This window comes from Pogoniulus pusillus, chromosome 18 (genome assembly GCF_015220805.1).
Source record: "Pogoniulus pusillus isolate bPogPus1 chromosome 18, bPogPus1.pri, whole genome shotgun sequence".
NCBI classification, from domain to species: Eukaryota; Metazoa; Chordata; class Aves; order Piciformes; family Lybiidae; genus Pogoniulus; species Pogoniulus pusillus.
In genome coordinates, this window is record NC_087281.1 from 9035600 (window position 1) to 9053803 (window position 18204).

Genomic DNA, 18204 nt, shown 5'->3' on the forward strand with positions numbered 1-18204 from the left:
CAAATCCTCCTGTCTATTCCAAATTTGTTCCTCTTTCAGTTTCTCTTTTCCCTCTTCCTCTGTGTGATGGTTTGGGTGTTACCCACCCCCCCCCTCCCCACACTATGGAAATCACCCAGACTAGACTCAGCCAGCTCTGGAAATTGAATGAAGCTTATATTTACAGCTAGCACAATATACAAGCAGATATTTATATAGTATGTATAAGTATATACAGTTATAGATAGAAATAGACAAGGTAAAAGGGAATGCAGAAACACAACAGCCCTCCCAGAAACCTGAGTGCCCGGGAGGGACTCCCAACTGCCCTTCCACCTTCCCCCTACCCCTCTCAACCTTACCCCAGTCCCAAGGAACAATGGAGGTTCAGCCAGGGGGTTAGGAAGCAAAGTGGATTAATTAAAGAAATGGCAGAGGTGCTAGAGAGAGAGAGATGCAGCTTGGAGCAACCCAGCAGGAGTAGAGTGCCTTATCTATGTTTTGATTCTTCTTCTTGTATCTCTCAGGAAGCCTATGAGTGAAGCAGACATCATCCTGTTTTTCTTTCACAGCTTGTAATCTAGTCCTTCTCACCAAAACATTCTAGCTAGCTTCAAACCAGCACACTGCCACCCTCAAAATCCTTCCCACAGCTCTGTTATCTAACACCTACTCTCCCTCCCCAGTGTTCCAATCCAGCTTTGTTTCTTCCATATTTGAATCAAGCAAGCTCCAGCTCTGCACATCCTGGGCCTACAAGAGACTTATAAGTATCAAATATTTTGTCTAAACCCAGATTTAGGAATCCAACTGAAAGTCATGCTGCCCAAAGAGACAACTGTCTGTATGGACAGACTCAGGGGACTCTCCTCATGAAGCTGTAACAGGTTTCTCAAGTCTGTGTGAAAGGTAGTTATTTTTGAAGGAATAGTGCAGTAAAAACCAAGCAGATTTCCATCCAGTTTTAAATGCTGACCTTTAAAAGCAAGATCTCTTGCTATCAAGTCTTAGGTGAATTTGAAGGTAGCCAACTTCATAATTTAAAAGGGAGTAAGATGTGAAGCATTTTCCATTGGCTGATTTTTGCAGCCATTATGCTTTGGGAAAAAATGCAGAGTGTAATCACTGACAGACAGCTGGCAGGAAAAATTGCAGCCCAGTGTCTTTTATGAGGACTTAATGAGGTGGATAGATGATGGTAGAGCAGTGGATGTGGTTTGTCTTGATTTCAGTAAAGCATTTGACACTGTCTCCTGCAGCATCCTTGCAGCTAAACTGAGGAACTGTGGTCTGGATGACCAGGTAGAACATCTTCCTTACAAGGAGAGACCGAGGGGGGTGAGTTTGGAGAAGAGGAGACTGAGGAGTGACCTCATTAATGTTTATAAATATGTAAAGAGTACTAAAAGGATGGAGCCAGGCTCTGCTTGTTGATGCCCAATGACATGACAAGGCGCAATGGGTGGAAGCTGAGGCATAGGAATTTCCATGGAAACATGAGGAAATATTTGTTTCACTGTTAGAGTGAACAGGCTGCCCAGGGGGTTGTGGAGTGTCCCTTTCTGAAGATATTAAAGATCTGCCTGGACATGTTTCTGTGTGATCTGGTGTGGGTGATCCTGCTCTGGCAGGTGAGTTGTACTGGATGATCTTTTGACATCCCTTCCAACCCCTAATGTTGTGTAATTCTGTAATGTTAAAAAGCTGAAGCACCTTAAAAGCAGATCTTTCACTTGCAAGTGTTATGGAACCTCAGTTAGTAAACTGAAGCTGCTTGCTGCCCATTCTTCACAACAGTGTTAATAGGCTGGACACTAACACCCACCTTTTATGAAGTCTGTTATTACAGAAGTCCTAAAACCGCTTTACAGACTTCAATATACAATGATGTCCATCAACGAAGTGGTTCCCCTCTTAGAAGCAGCAGCAGCTTCACAGCACATGGCCATTAAAAACCTATAACTTTCCAGTCAGTTTTTCACTACAGTTTATAACCACTTCATATAACTATTCAAGACCATCCTTTCCCTTTCACTCTTTCTGCCCAAGATTGCCATGGGATCTTTAATCAGTGCCACAATGAGAGGAACCTGAGCGTGACATGTCCCTCTCTAGCTCACACATCCAAATTATGTTTGCTGAACAGAAGGAAAGGGCTCTTGCCTGTGTGTCCACATTTTTTCTTCATCTTACTGTTTATTTCTTTCAGTAAGAATGTAGAAAAGCAAAAAAATAAAAAACAACCCAATCCTTGAAACAGAGGTTTGAGGCATCTGGTTATGCATCTGTTTGAAACAAAAATAAGTCTAGTGCACATCCTAACACACAGTACTGCATTATACATGAGGGTATTGCAAGCTTAAAGAAGGAAAACTGCATTAACAATTTAAAGTTGGCTAAGGATAGATTTTTACAGTGTTACAAGCTCAGCTGTTTACTTAGCTTTGACTGCACATGACATTTGAACATGTGTAGCCCACTGCTTTCAAGCAGGAGCAACCAAAGCTTTCCTGATACAAGAACTGTGCAGTGATAACAGACTGACAGTGAAGAACCACGGCTGGCCACTCTTTCCTCAATATATTGTGCTGTCTACAGTTGCTAAATGCTTGCATGCCTGTTGTGTGTATCCCATTTGCATCTTTTTAATTGCTTTTAAAAAGAATCCTCTCTTTTCCTTTGTCACAGGCTGGCATCTCGCTGTGCAAAGGTGACAGAAGCATGAAGCATCTTACCAAAACTATGAACAGTTAGAAGTAGACAAAATAAGTCATGGATATTGACTCATGAGTCAACTACAGTTCATTAACCAGAATATTAAGAATGCTTTTGTTTATTTCCATATAATAATGAAATGAAAAATAGAGTCATGAAAAAATATAGCAAGCTCTGGTCCCTCCACATAAATGTTATGCACTGTAAGCCAGTTTTCTATATCTAGGAACTTTGATTTTGATTTGTATGAAGCCAGTTTTGCCACTTCAAATAGTCAAAATTATTTTCCCTCATGTACAGCTCTGTTTATAGAGTTTATGACTATCACCACTGCCATTTCAGAGCCACTCTCTCCTAGCTTTCTCTATCTAATGTAGCTACCTATGTTAGCACAAAGTACCTGCACACAATGCATAAAGCTCTGCTGCACCTGACATCTTCACTAGCGCATGAACACAAAGTGACCACAACAGATCTTGGCGCACAAGGAGGACTGAAGAGTCACCAGCCTCTATGTGATAAATCCACTGGAGCAAGCTTGGGCCCAGCTGCAAGGAACTGGTTAGTCCTGATCCAGGGATGGCCCTGACCTGCGGTGTGAGTGACCATATTATGAGCTGTTCCCTCCCAGTGTTCTCTTCTGGACAGAAACAAACAACATATTTGTAATCTCATATAGATGCCTCATTTGCATAATTACATACTTAGTGTTCAAATATTGTGAAAATTGTGCTTGATTAACCAAAACCATTACAGGCACTTAACAAAAATGCCATATCAGAAGTGAAACCCCATCTTGTTCAAGCAAAATGGCAGCTTTTATCTATGTATATATGCTAAATGGAGGGAGCAACAGCCTACATCTAGAAGTGCAGCACTGAGAGAATTCACTAATCATTTCACAGACCATGACTGTGTGTTCAATCACAACATGCCAAGTCACAGTAAAAACTTTGGTTAAGAAGAAAAAGGTTGCATTTTTTTTAACTTCAAGGATGCTAACTTCCATATAGAAAACCACAGCCATGCCTAGAACTGCTATGCTAGGAGAACAAGGGCATCCATTTGTTTTGGAGGTCACTTCATTTACTTTATTTCGTGTGCAACTTTAATGACTTGCATTCATTATACTTATTCTGCTCTGGAATAATATCAGTGCCAGGCCCGTAGTTCCTGACCTAACAACATGACACTGTATTTAGTCACAGCATGGAAATAGGAGGAAAGGCAGCACCAGACATATACAGGGAGATTATAAGGATAGGGGTTGATTTGCCATTGAAGTTAAACACTGCAGAACTTTAGAATTTAATTCATTTTTCATTAGGATAGCATAAATATGTTGGCTATTGTTTCACTTCCAAATAAAACTAGTGTGACAGAAACCAGAATAGACCACAGAATCTTAATTTAGAAGCACAACAAAGAATATTTTTCATGCAACACAAACAAGGGAGACAGAATGGCTTACGTTAAATTACCTCCACTGGCACGTGCCATTTTCAGAGCTTCAAGAGAAACAGCAGGGCTTATTTCTAGCTGGCAAACAACCACTCTGGCCTTCGAGATGACATCAGAAGCCCTCTTCAGGTCTTCAAAATTTAAAAGCAGGTTGGCTCCTGGTACTATTACAATAACATTCTGTCCTAAAGAGAGAAGATTGTGGTTTTCACATTAACTTTTGCAATAAAGCATGTAAAACAATTCCTTGCTTTTCTATAATACATTTGAGTATTACAATTTGCTTTTCAAAAAAAACCTAAAAATGTATCTGTTGCTGACATTTTCAAATACCTGAAGAGATCAGAAGACATCTGGACAGATGGGCAGAGTCCTACGGAATGGCGTTCAATAGCTCCAAGTGCAGGGTGCTGCACTTGGGCCACAACAACCCCATGCAGAGATACAGGCTGGGGTCGGAGTGGCTGGAGAGCAGCCAAAGAGGGATCTGGGGGTGCTGATTGATACCCGCCTGAACATGAGCCAGCAGTGTGCCCAGGTGGCCAAGAGAGCCAGTGGCATCCTGGCCTGCATCAGGAATGGTGTGGTCAGCAGGAGCAGGGAGGTCATTCTGCCCCTGTACTCTGCACTGCTTAGACCACACCTTGAGTACTGTGTTCAGTTCTGGGCCCCCCAATTTAGGAAGGACATTGAGATGCTTGAGTGTGTCCAGAGAAGGGCGACGAGGCTGGTGAGAGGCCTGGAATACAAACCCTATGAGGAGAGGCTGAGGGAGCTGGGCCTGTTTAGCCTGGAGAAGAGGAGGCTCAGGGAGGACCTCATTGCTGTCCACAGCTACCTGAAGGGAGGCTGCAACCAGGTGGGAGTTGGTTTCTTCTCCTGGGCAACCACCAACAGAAGAAGGGGACACAGTCTCAAGTTGTGCCAGGGGAAGTCTAGGCTGGATGTTAGGAGGAAGTTGTTGGCAGAGAGAGTGATTGGCATTGGAATGGCTGCCCAGGGATGTGGTGGAGTCACTATCCCTGGAGGTGTTGAAGAAAAGCCTGGATGAGGCACTTAGTGCCATGGTCTATTTGAGTGGCTAGGGCTGGGTGCTAGGTTGGATTGGATGATCTTGGAGGTCTCTTCCAACCTGGTTGATTCTGTGATTCCATGACTGAAGGTGTTTGACAGATTCTTCTGTATGTAAAGCTGGCCAGCAGAGTGCTCTAAGTACATATGTACGTGCAGAAGCATGGCAGTATCTCAAAGCACACTTAAGATCCTTTTCATTCTCATAGTTTGTTTAAGTTAGGTGAGGAGGTTCATTTACGTAGGTTCCAAATATTGTTTTTCCTCAGACATGCAAGTTCCCTTCTTTTATTGCAGTTTCTTTGTTTCATTCTTTCTTTTTTTAATCTCTGTTACAACATCTTGAGGCCTTCAGGCATGGGTGCCTTCAAATTAAAATTTATTATTAATCACTCAGGTATTAAATTCAACAAGTCAGTTGTTCCTTGATTTACGGGCTCAGCACACCCCCGCTGAAGATTCCTTTAAAGGCTGCCAATCATTAAAGCCTACCAATTCTGTAATGAAGTGAATTACTCTGTAAATAAATATTTATGTTGTTAAATACATTATTTTTGTTGAATGTGACTTCAAAGTCCTTTGAATAAGAAATGTGCAAAGCTTGTCTCCCTATGTATGTCCTGAAAAGAAAGCAGGACAATGGAAAGAATAATAGTGATCTCAGAGGGAGGGACCCAAGCTTTCCAAAGCAATTCTGCTGTCAATGGTTTGGTACAGTTGCATATGAAAAGCAAAATCTCAGCATTTAAAGCCAACGCCCTGCTTTTCAACAGGCAGTGATGGGCATCTTGGATTTACAATAAAAAGAAAAGGAAAAAAGGAAAAGAAAGAACCTTCTGCAACAAGTAAACCCTATCAGATACTGAATTCTGCTGAGAAAACATTCAAAGGCAAATTGCACCTATGTTGAAAGCTTATGCTGTGCAGCAGTGCAAACAGTAAAAGGTAGGGAATCAGTGGAATAAAAATACATTTCGTTCCTGCGTGGACTCTGTACTACCTCGAACTTGAGATTCTATCCACGTCTTGCTGCATTATCTTGTTGAACTATTTAGCTGTACTGACATGTATATTGTTATTAGACTTTAGAGCTAATGGCCCAAGGCGATAAGGAAGGCTGTTTGCTTTAAGCCATATGTACAAATTTGAGGTAGACCATGCTGCACTGCATCACTGTCAGAAGCTTTTCTTTCTATCTACAAAAGGTAAGAGATAATAAAATCTGCTTTCAAAACTGCCAGGAAAATGCAACACCTGCTGCAGCATAACAGTGAACATGGGCTTAACCCAAGCTGGAGGGCAAAAGCCCCATTCTGTTCTTCACAATATATTACCACACTTAGTGAGAACAGCAGCACTCACCACAAACTCACATCCATGTGCCTGATGGAAGAATCTGGACCCATGACAATAAATACCAAGATTTTCTATTACCAGCAAGCACTTTCTTGCCAGGAAAATCAGGTGGGAAATCAGCAATAGGGACAACAGAACTAAAGAGTGAATGCAAAGAGGGGTGGGATTCATCTTGTCCAACATGATACAACTTTTAAAGCTTAAAAAAAAAATCCTACTTTCTAGAAACTTCTAATTTAAATTAAATTTCTAAGTTACTTCAATAAGGAGGAGAGACAGGTATTTTAAAATCTTATGGATCTTAGATAGCTACTTGAGGATGAGACAAACTATTGTTTGGAAGTGCCTGTGTATCCCTGTTAACTCTAGGCAAAGCCTTAAGCAGTACACCTAACTTTGAGACAGCTCAAGTGAGGTAAAACGTTACCCACACTGAGAAAGAGGAAAATACACTTGCTGCATTACAGTTAATTCTAAAATACATTTAATTAAACTAGAAATACTCCATTTTGATATATTTTTTACCTGACCTGCTGGGGAGCAGTGATGGGGAAATAAGATCTGGGGGGTCCTAGTGGATGGGAGGTTGACCATAAGCCAGCAGGATGCTCTTAGAATCATAGAATCATAGAATCAACCAGGTTGGAAGAGACCTCCAAGATCATCCAGGCCAACCTAGCACCCTGCCCTATCCAGTCATCGAGACCATGGCACTAAGTGCCTCATCCAGTCTTTTCTTGAACACCTCCAGGGACGGTGCCTCCACCACCTCCCTGGGCAGCCCATTCCAATGGGAAATCACTCTCCCTGTGAAGAACTTCTTCCTAATATCCAGCCTATACTTCCCCTGGCACAACTTGAGACTGTCCCCCCTTGTTCTATTGCTGGTTACCTGGGAGAAGAGGCCACCCCCCACCTGGCTACAATGCCCCTTCAGGTAGTTGTAGACCATAATAAGATCACCCCTGAGCCTCCTCTTCTCCAGGCTAAACAGGCCCAGCTCCCTCAACCTCTCCTTATAGGATTTGTGCTCTTGTGGCCAGGAGGGCAAATGCCATTCTGGGGTGTATTAGGAGTGTGGTTAGCACATTGGGAGAGGTTCTCCTGCCCCTCTACCCTGCTGAGGCTGCGTCTGGAATACTGCATCCAGTCCTGGGCCCCGCAGTTCAGGAAGGACATAGAATTGCTGGAGAGTCCAGCACAGAGCCACAAAGATGTCTCCTACGAGGAAAGGCTGAGGGAGCTGGGGCTGTGCTGCTTGGAAAAGGAAGACTGAGAGGTGACCTCATTAATGTTTATAAATATGTGCAAGGTGAGTGCCAGGAGGCTGGAGCCAGGCTCTGCTCGATGGTGCCCAATGACAGGACAAGCGGCACTGGGTGGAAGCTAAAGCATAGGAAGTCTCATGTAAACATGAGGAGGAATTTTTTCCCTGTGAGGGTGACAGAACACTGGAACAGGCTGCCCAGGAGGACTGTGGAGTCTCCCTCTCTGGAGATATTCAAAACCTGCCTGGACACATTCCTGTGTGATCTGCTCTAGGTCATCCTGTTCTGTCAGGGGGGGTGGACTGGATGAACTTTCGAGGTCCCTTCTGGCCCTCGACATTCTGTGAATACTAAGGGCCACATGCATAGTTGATATAAACTAGAAGAGCTAAATGAAGCTGATAGACTTGGGCAAGCTTACACCAGGTAAGAATTGGCTCCAATCAATACTTAAAACAGTGTAAATGCTGCATGTCTAAACACCATCCTCAGCTGGGCTTCTAAACCTGCTACTGTCACTTCTTAGAATGATGCCTCACTCAAGGCAGAATTTATTTTGCATGTGTCATTTTATAGATACCATTAGGTGAGAATGGCCAGTGCAAAAATTAAAAGCACTGGCCAAATTGCAAACACTGTGGTGCAATAACTTTTTTCACTGGTCTAAAAGCTGTCAGTAGTGCCTAGAACTCACCAAAATCTCAAACAGTGCAATTATAACAATATCTGTATAATAACTCATAAAAAAAGATTGTATTTGTGACCAGAAAAGAACATTACAAGAAAAATATTTGATGCCAAATCACACAGTTCATGACCACCGGGGCAAGTTTTGGGTGTGTCGTGCTATTGTGACTTCTATGCAACTACTTGGCATGGAATAATCTCACACACAAAACATACAAGTTCATGATGTCAATACACAGACATTCTGTAAAAACTCAGGTGAGATTTCTCTACAACCTTGAAGGTTCAAAACAAAGAATTTTTCTCTTTGGAAAGCATAATTCAAATAACCTGGAATTTGTATTCTAAGTTTGCCTTGTTTACTTAGCCTTATCTAAATATGTATTTTAAATGTTTTTCTACCAGTAGTGCTTTGGTATTGAAGGTATACTCACCTACCAAATAATGCCTGTTCACTCTTCATGAATGATTAATACTGTTATCAGAAAGTCAGCACAGTGCCTATCTCGAGTGAGGGTTATCTTGCAGTGTTCTACGTAGGTGAGCTCTAAGCCCTAACTTGTAACAGTCAATAATATCTTAATCATGACCTGCCAATCTCTGGTGTCTCTTCACTGAATTTTTGCTATGAACACGGAAATGATCAGACTGGTTCAATTTACTGGGCCAGCTTAATGGCCAGTATCAGATACAGACAGAGGTGCAGTAAACGTCACAGATAATAGTGTAAAAATGATCCATAAAGAGTTGGGTTTTTTTTCTCCTTATGTGTGTTTGTAAAAGTATGACACACATCATCACTTTATGGAGTTCTTACCATTCAACAGCACATTGTAAGCAGAAGGTGTGCTAAGTGACAGAGCTAGTGGAGAAGGTAGGGTAAAAGTGGAAACAAAAGTTGGGGTTCAAAGTGGTGCAATGCACCTCAAACGAAATGTCTTCAGATAAGCTGCTGGGTGTACCAGGTTTTCTCCTTAAAAGAGAAAAGTACAGATTCAAAGTGTACAGTGTATTGGTAAATGAGAGCTTGTGTTTAGTCAAAACCTTTCTGAAGAGGCAGTTGCACAAAAGAGAACTGAAAGGAACATGAGGTTCCAGAAAGGAATCTGCATAGATTTCTGAGACCCAGCCCAGAGGGAACCTTTGCAGTATCTATGAACTGCATGCCTTACAGTGCAGCACTACAAACTTGCTACATATCTCTTCACCATTTTGCATTAAGGCAGAGGTTCAACCTCTCTATCTTTTTATTAAAACAATGTTGTTTTGCCCCAGAATATAATGGAACTTGAAGAATATCAAACATGCCTGATAACTTGAAAACTTCTAGAACTCTGTCAATGTACAATTCAGTAACCAGTAAAAACCTGCACAAAAACTCTGCAGCACCAGCTGGACAGACATGGGTAATATCAAGGAAAGTTTACTTCAGAACCTACTCTGACTGTGCTCTCTACAGCTTCCTTTTTCCTGCCCTCACTCACCCATCACAGTCTGATCCCTCTACTTGACTATTTCTCCTGCCTCTGCCTGTGATGTTACTCTACTGATTTGAGCTGCTATTTTTACCAAGTATGCATACCTGGAAAGAATAGGTAAGATGTAATGCAAGTTAGGTGTGTGAAACTGCAACAGTTAAAACTTAAGTGATTTAAAGAGATGACACCAATGTTTTCATTTGTCCCCTGTCTTAACATAAAACATCATCACCAAGCCCAGCTTCAAATGCCACACTTTTAAATCTAATTTGAACTAGCAGAAACTGCTTTTCGTGAGTGCACTGAATGCTGTAGTGTTTCAGCTATGCCAGCACAACTGCTGTGGTAAAACATGCATGTGTAGACAAGTCCTTTGAAAAGTGCTGTAAAGCCTGTTGAGGCCAAATCAGCCAGGTTTCCATAAGAAAAAAACAACCCAGTGTCTCTTGCAACAGCAAAGCACATCAGTACTGCTGTTTTATTGCAATTTACTCAATTCAGGGGCCAGATGGCTTCAGAGAGAAGTAACAACCAGCACCATCACCAATTCTGTGCATCTGTTTGCTTTACAGCATAGCTTTGACCAGGTGTGCTCTTTGACTAGACTTTAAGTGAAATCTGAGGCCAGATGTAATTTAATTTAGGATTTTTAAGTTCCTGGAAGAAACAAACCACATGAAATTATACATTATTCATCTGACTACATGAATCACAAGACTATCAAAGACCTTTCACATTGACACTTTCATGTGAGACAACCTCATGGCACTTAATCAGTTTCCCTTTCCTGATGCTTATAAAGGCTTTAGAGCTACAAGATGGTTTAGTTCTTCCTCACTCAGAAAAATTTGTTGTGTTGTGACTTGAACAGGTCATCCTCTGTTCATCCACGTTTAGACTACATTCATCTTAACTGGCCATGCATATGAATTGGATGTAGTAAGACTACTTCTTATTCAGCTGTTCTGGACCTAAGGCAACCTAGTGCAAACCATGGTTACATATACAAAGCAGCGAGGCTTTCACAGCCTCTCCTATTTTCAATGGCCTGAGTATTGACTGTCATGCAAAGTGTTGATTCATTTTACTTAGGGAAAAATTAAACTTCTATCTCCAGTGCACTTGCCTAGTTTCCCTGGATGTTCTGTATAGGCTTTATTTAGTCACATTTCCTTGCCAGGTTTGCTCCTGAAGTGAATAGTCATGTTTCCTTTTCTATTTTGAGTTGTAGACCAATGCACTACCATCAGGTCGCACAGAAGCTGATCTAGGGTAGGGTGTACCTGCTCATGGCAGGGGGTTGGAACTAGATGCTCCTTGTGGTCCCTTCCAACCCTGACTGATTCTATGATTCTAGAAGCTACTTCTAGATGTGACAGCTAAATTCATAGAATCAAGCAGGTTGCAAGAGACCTCCAACTAGACCTCCAACTAGTGCCATTCAACTAGACCACGGCACTAAGTGCCTCATCCAGGCTTTGCTTCAACATCTCCAGGCATGGTGACTCCACCACCTCCCTGGGCAGCCCATTCCAATGCCAATCACTCTCTCTGACAACAACTTCCTCCTAACATCCAGCCTAGATCTCCCCTGGCACAACTTGAGACTGTGTCCCCTTGTTCTGTTGCTGGTTGCCTGGCAGAAGAGACCAACCCCCACCTGGCCACGACTTCCCTTCAGGTAGTTGCGGACAGCAATGAGGTCCCCCCTGAGCCTCCTCTTCTCCAGGCTAAACACCCCCAGCTCCCTCAGCCTCTCCTCACAGGGCTGCCCCTCACCAGTTTCGTTGCCCTTCTCTGGACACATTCCAGCACCTCAACATTTCTCTTGAATTGAGGGGCCCAGAGCTGGACACAGGACTCAAGGTGTGGCCTGACCAGTGCTGAGTACAGGGGAAGAATAACCTCCCTTGTCCTACTGGCCACACTGTTCCTGAGCATTCACATGAAGGCTCTTAGCTGCAACAAAATATTAACTGCTTCAATTGCACTTAATTTGTTATTTTTTGCATAGACATTATCAGTCCTGAGCTCTGTATTTTGATCCAGACACATATACTTCCCTTAGGGGATCTCAGTTGCACAAATTGCTTTGCGAGAAGATAAAACTGAAAGTTTTTGAAGGATAATTTAGCAATCACCAAGAAAAATATGAAAAGAAGCCAAATCTTCTCTTATTCTTCTCCTGCAATATGAGAGCAAAGGCATGGGCTAAGAAAAATTAACACAGAAAAAGCAGTTATGCCATTTCACTGTGTTTTCAGCACTGCAGATGCTACCTCAAGAATTGTGGTAATATTACAAGATCAGCACATATTCTTCTATTTATACTAAGGACAATTTTTTTCCTGATTCAGAGTATAATGACTCTGTGCTAAGGAAGCAAACCCTTTCTTCCCATTTTAAGTGTTGGGTTAAGTTGAGTGGAAAAACTTTATTCTTCTGCTACACTGTGTTATGGTCATACAGAGCAAAACTAGATAGACAAGCTGGCTGATGTGGCTATGGCTACCACACTGCTAATCTAAGCATCTGCTGCTTTTAGACACCTCATCATGCAACACTACCTGTAACAAAAGAAGTACAACCAAGTGCAAATATGATTACAAACAAAGCCTAAATATGTAGGGGAAATAATTCTACAATTAAGTGACAAGGCAAAAGCTTCTTTCATGACTGTACAGGCAGAATGCAGAGGACAATTCAGAGCAGAAATATGTACCTTCACTGTTGACAATTATTGAAGCAGTTCCAGTAGCAGCATCTGCAGTCTGACCTACAAAGGCTAAGAAAGGGAAAAGTTACAGCATGCATTTGTTCGATATGTTACTTGCAGCCAATAGCATGTGATGCATTTTAATTGAATTAAATCTAAAATGAACCCATAACCTCCAGTAATTTAAAAATGCTAATTACTCTTTCATGTGCAACAATGCCAGAGAAGCTAACAACAACAAAAAGTGTTAATTTACACCCACAAAGCAGAAATGTGAGTCCAACATTCTTTAATTTGGCTATATCTCTGCTTCAGAGAAAGCATGTTATTTACACAGCCTTCTCAAGCACTTTACTCCTACATGCAAATATTTCTTTTATCCAATGAGTAACAATACTGCAGAAAACAAAAATACCAAAAGAACACAGAATTCTACTCTGTGTAGATTTGCATTTCAGCAGCAATATTAATAGGTGCTGTGAAGGCGCTGGTGAGGCAGAATGTTTCCTCTTTGGATTGTTATTCAGATAAATTAAATAGAAGAAATAAAACAGACGTGAATAAATAAATAGAATAAATAAAATAGAAGTGAGGTTGGCACCCCTGTCTATTATAAAGAATGTTCCATGTTTACAACTCTATGAAGCTGTTTCCAGGGCAGAGTGGCTGGAGAGAAGACAGGAAGAAAGGGATCTGGGGGTACTGGTAGATAGTAGCTGAAGATGAGGCAGCAGTGTGGCCAGGTGGCCAAGAGAGCCAATGGCATCCTGGCCTGCATCAGGAACAGTGTGGCCAGTAGGACAAGGGAGGTTATTTTGCCCCTGTACTCAGCACTGGTCAGGCCACACCCTGAGTCCTGTGTCCAGTTCTGGACCCCTCAATTCAAGAGAGATGTTGAGGTGCTGGAATATGTCCAGAGGAGGGCAACTAAAGCTGGTGAGGGGCCTGGAACACAAACCCTATGAGAAGAGGCTGAGGGAGCTGGGGGTGTTTAGCCTGGAGAAGAGGAGGCTCAGGGGGGAACCTCATTGCTGTTGGACTGGATGATCTTGGAGGTCTCTTCCAAGAGATTGATTCTATGAACCTATGATTATTAATTTCTATGTTAACTAGTGGCTTAAAACGTTCTACAACAGGGGAGGTGATTTGGGTGTTATTAAACATATCTGAGAAAAAATGTATACACTTTGGTGACCTTTTGTTTAAGAAGCTCTGGTCTTCTAACATTTCAGAACAGACATGTTGCTAGGCAAAAACTTTTTGGTTCTTTCTCAAGTAGCCAAATTTGAGCAAGGATGGAAAAATAAACAACATCATGCTCATTCAGTTTTGCAGGTACTCACCCTGGAGGTACCTTTACCTAGCTCAGAGTTACAAGGGTCAGAGCAGAACTTTCCTTGAAATTGTAGCTTTTTTTTAGCATGAGCTAGTTCTGCCCACCAGAGTTGAAAGTAGAGAACTTGTGTTTTCTGTGTTCTCAATGCTCTTCCTGCAGAAAACAAGCAGCAACTTGCCCTGATCAAGTGTGGGAGAGGGAGTTACACATCACTAAAGGTTCAAATAATCTGAGCAGCACTGGTAGCTGGTAGGTTGTAAAAACAGGAAGAATGGAAAAAGAGAAAAATTACAAAACAGATTGGAATTGGACAGAAAAGGTGTTAAGGTGACATGCTAGGAAACAAAAGAACAAGATAAATACAACCCAAGGATGACAAGGAACCAGAACATGAAAGTTGACAGAACTGACATCACAGCAAGGATTTTCATCCAGGGATGTGTTAGACAAGCATTAAACTGAGAAGAAAATGGAACTGAAATAGAATAAACTAAGGAAACAAATAAGCAAACTAAGCAAATAAACTAAGCAAAAAGGTCTGTGCACATGGAATCAGCCTTGCCTCCACATTTTGGAATGCAAGTTGGGATCCCACACCAGCCCTGTCTTCCTGTAAGGCTGACCACTTTCAAATATTTTTAACTCTGTCAGCAGAAATTGGTACCTTGGACCTAAATTTTCCCAACTTTCATTTGATCAATCTATGTAAAAATTAAATGCCATAAAATTTCTAACATTTCCCCCCTCCCCTCCCCAGTGTTGCTGTTACAATGACTATTAAAAAAATTATGTTACAATTGCAAGATCAATCATTTAAATCACAAACCAGGAGATTTAAGGTTCCTTATGGAACACACATTAAGAACTATGCATAATGAAAGCTTTGTTTATATGATCAAAGACTTTATTCATGAGATATGCTTGCTTTGGAGAGATTTAGAACTGTACACCAACAGACACTGTTTTTACAGCATCCTTGCCTGGTATCTCAGGCAAATTGGAAGATATGCAATGAATAAGCCTGTATATACATTTGTGAACTATTTAGATGCTATACTGATAAGCATAATAAAAAAGCCCACAAAATACTGATAGTTTTGTCTTTAAAGCAGAATTGGATATTGCAGTAGATGAAGCTTGGAGCTGCATATTAAACAGAATTAATGAACAGAATATTGAATTGCCACTTAGTGGTGACTGGATCTGTCCATCCTTCTACACCCTGAAGAAGACAAGAGTAATTCAGACAAAAGTGTGACCATGTAGTTAAACAGCACACAATAATATATTTACACAAGAGGGAGAATTAGAGTTGCAAGGATAACAGATTACTCTGAATGTTTAATTTTCCCTTTTCCTGAAAGCCTTTTAACATTGATTTTGGTGTATGTCTGCATTAACAAACATTGGCTGCAGTCTCTAAAACGACTGCACGTGTCATTTGACAAAACAGAGGTGAAATGTACTGATTTGACAAATGCATTTCCACTCTATCCTTCCTCTCTCAACATGAAATTCAGATGAATAAACAGACTCTGTTTTTCACTTTCTCATGAGGTATTATCTGCTATCATTAATGTCAGTCTAAACAACTGCGTAAGTTATCTTTAGGTGACTTGTACTGATGTAATCATCTGAGATTTAATGGTAGTAACGTTACATTTTATTTTAAGTGGTGCATCTGATTTCAGAAGTCCCTATATTCTCACCTATATTCATTCATTCCTACCAGCTGGGTCAAAACAGTTGTTCATAGTTCTGAAAGGCTTAACATACCCAATAAGGCAATAAGGTAAGAAACTCTCCACTACCAAATTTAAAGGTTAAAAGCAATACTAAAGTTTTCTTTAAAATTAAATTTTACCTGTAGAAATACCATTCTTCTTCAAATTTTCAATATAATCATTGCCAAAGGAATCCTTCCCAACCTATATAAAAAGATAAAATGGTAGGCATTCTCTACAGAAAGGTAATCTAGTTATCCTCTCATCCTTAACAACAGACAGAATTTGAATGCAACACCTTGTTTTGCAGCACTTTATTAATAAACAAGTATTAAACTAATAAATAATAGTAAAACATATAAATAGTATTAATATACAATAGGAACAGTGTTCTGCAGCTTTTTCTTCTGTTAGAGAACTCCCCTCTACATCCATGTTGCTACGTTCAAGTTTCATTTCCTTACAACCACTATGTTCCCTTGACACTGAAGCTTTCTGGGGACTGTGAAATCTAGAAGTGTACTTAATTTTTCAGCTTTGAAATGAAAGCATTTGTAGGAGCTCTGGACCTTGTCTCTTAATTGCTGCTTGTATTTCAAATTGTCTAACTCAAGATCAAACTGTGGTTATGGGATAGAAAGTGACAATAAACATGGCATTGATGATTTCTATAATTCTCAGTACTTGTATTGTTTACAAAGTCAACCATTTGTTGCTTTTTGAGCAACAGTAGATTAAGTTAGAGACTCAAGATATGCTGTATTGTTTTCCTAACAGCAAGGTCAAGGGCTAACTAACCCTTTCAGCTGTACAGCATTCTGCTTACCGTTTATTCAGACTCATAAAGGTTTCTTTTTGTTACACTACACAAGTTGGACAAAGGAGATGAAGTATAGGGAGAAAAGAATGGCATAACTTGCTTAATGTCAAAACAGCACATAAACTGTATTTACAAAGTCAACACAGTTTTTAATTCACTCTTCTTAGCCTACATGTTCAGTATGCATAGTGTGTGTTCCACTTCACAGAGCAAGGTGTGCATCTGATTAAGCATCAAAAGCTGACCCATGCTACAGAAAGTATTTTTGCAAGAGAAAAAAAACACCTTTCAGATTAGAAAGCAAATCAATATCCTGGTCATGGCATAGACAATGAAATAATTATATAAAGAGCCCTGAAACCAATGATCCATGTTCTCAGACAACAGCCCTAAATAGCCAACAATGTATTTGAGTCACGGGAAGCACAAAGCAGCTGCCTCTAATACCTGCTGTTAGAAATTTGTCTGTTCATGAGCTCGATGATTTAGAAAGCTTGCAGAAGGCCTGAGTACTAGCTAGCTAGTGATCACAACAACCAACAAGCCATTCAAAACTCTAAAATTTCAAGTGTCACAGATATATCCTATTGCACAATCATGTTTGGAACCACACTTTCATTTCATACAATCTGTGATTAGGGATTTTTCTGAAGCACTATTAGGGACAGCTCCAATCTTTTACCAAAGGAAGAGAGCAATTTAGGTCAAAACAGTCTAGCCAAATGGGACATTCCTTTAGCACATTGAAAAAAAAATCAGCAACATTTACTTTGACCCCTATATTATTGTTTGAATACTAGAGAATTTCTCCCAGCTTGCAAGACAGGGCAGGTTTTCAGAAGCTGTATCTTCCAGCTGCTTTAGGATGCTCATCTGCAGTTAAAAGCTGAGCTGTGCTCACCTCTGCAGCCTGACGGTTGTACTAAAGGAATACATTTTGCCTGATGGTATTACCTTTTCCTTCCCCTTCTGCTACAAAGCTTCTACAACAAATCTCAACATTTCATAACCATTTTCCAAAAGCTCCACCAAAACTTCCTTCCTTCAGCTCTGGGTCATACACAACTGACAGACAGGCATACTTCTTTGTTGAGCTGTCAGAACAAATGTGATCAGCTGTGGTAATTTTGCTCAGAGCAAGACATCTCACTGCTTGAGGGAAGCCCTTGGAGTGGTCTCCATGGAGGTCCTTTTCCTCTGGAAACTTTTTTCCATGTTAGTTCATCAGCATCCAACCCAGTTGATCCCACTGAATTTGAAGGGCTTCTCTTTCCACTGAAGCTTTACCCGCAAGGAAGACAGAGTATTGGGCATCAGTCTTGTTTTAGATTAAAGACATATTTACTGACCATGTCAAATTACATAATATTGTCTTAAATATTTTCTGCTCTTGCACAGACCCTGCTAGATGGATCAGAAGGGAAAAAGTAAAAGTAAAATAAATGTCTTAGCCTGCTGACCACACATATTGCATGTGCTGAAATAGCATTTCTTCTTTCTTTATTTCCTAACAACAGCTGTTTGTACAAGCATTACAGTCACACAGTTTGCATATTAAAATGACTGGAATTACATCAGTATTTTTTAATCTGA

The 18204-nt window shown here is 40.8% G+C and overlaps 1 protein-coding gene across 1 annotated transcript in view; it reads right to left on the bottom strand.

Moving 5' to 3' along the window:
- The window catches only part of RBKS (ribokinase), an 86092-nt gene that overhangs the window by 41808 nt on the left and 26080 nt on the right, over positions 1-18204 (bottom strand). Inside the window, exons 3-5 of the mRNA XM_064158351.1 lie at positions 15932-15995; positions 12738-12800; positions 4176-4340 (exon numbers count right to left, since the gene is read on the bottom strand). Of these exons, the coding sequence (XP_064014421.1) occupies positions 4176-4340; positions 12738-12800; positions 15932-15995 (292 nt within the window). The remainder of the gene's footprint in view (positions 1-4175; positions 4341-12737; positions 12801-15931; positions 15996-18204) is intronic.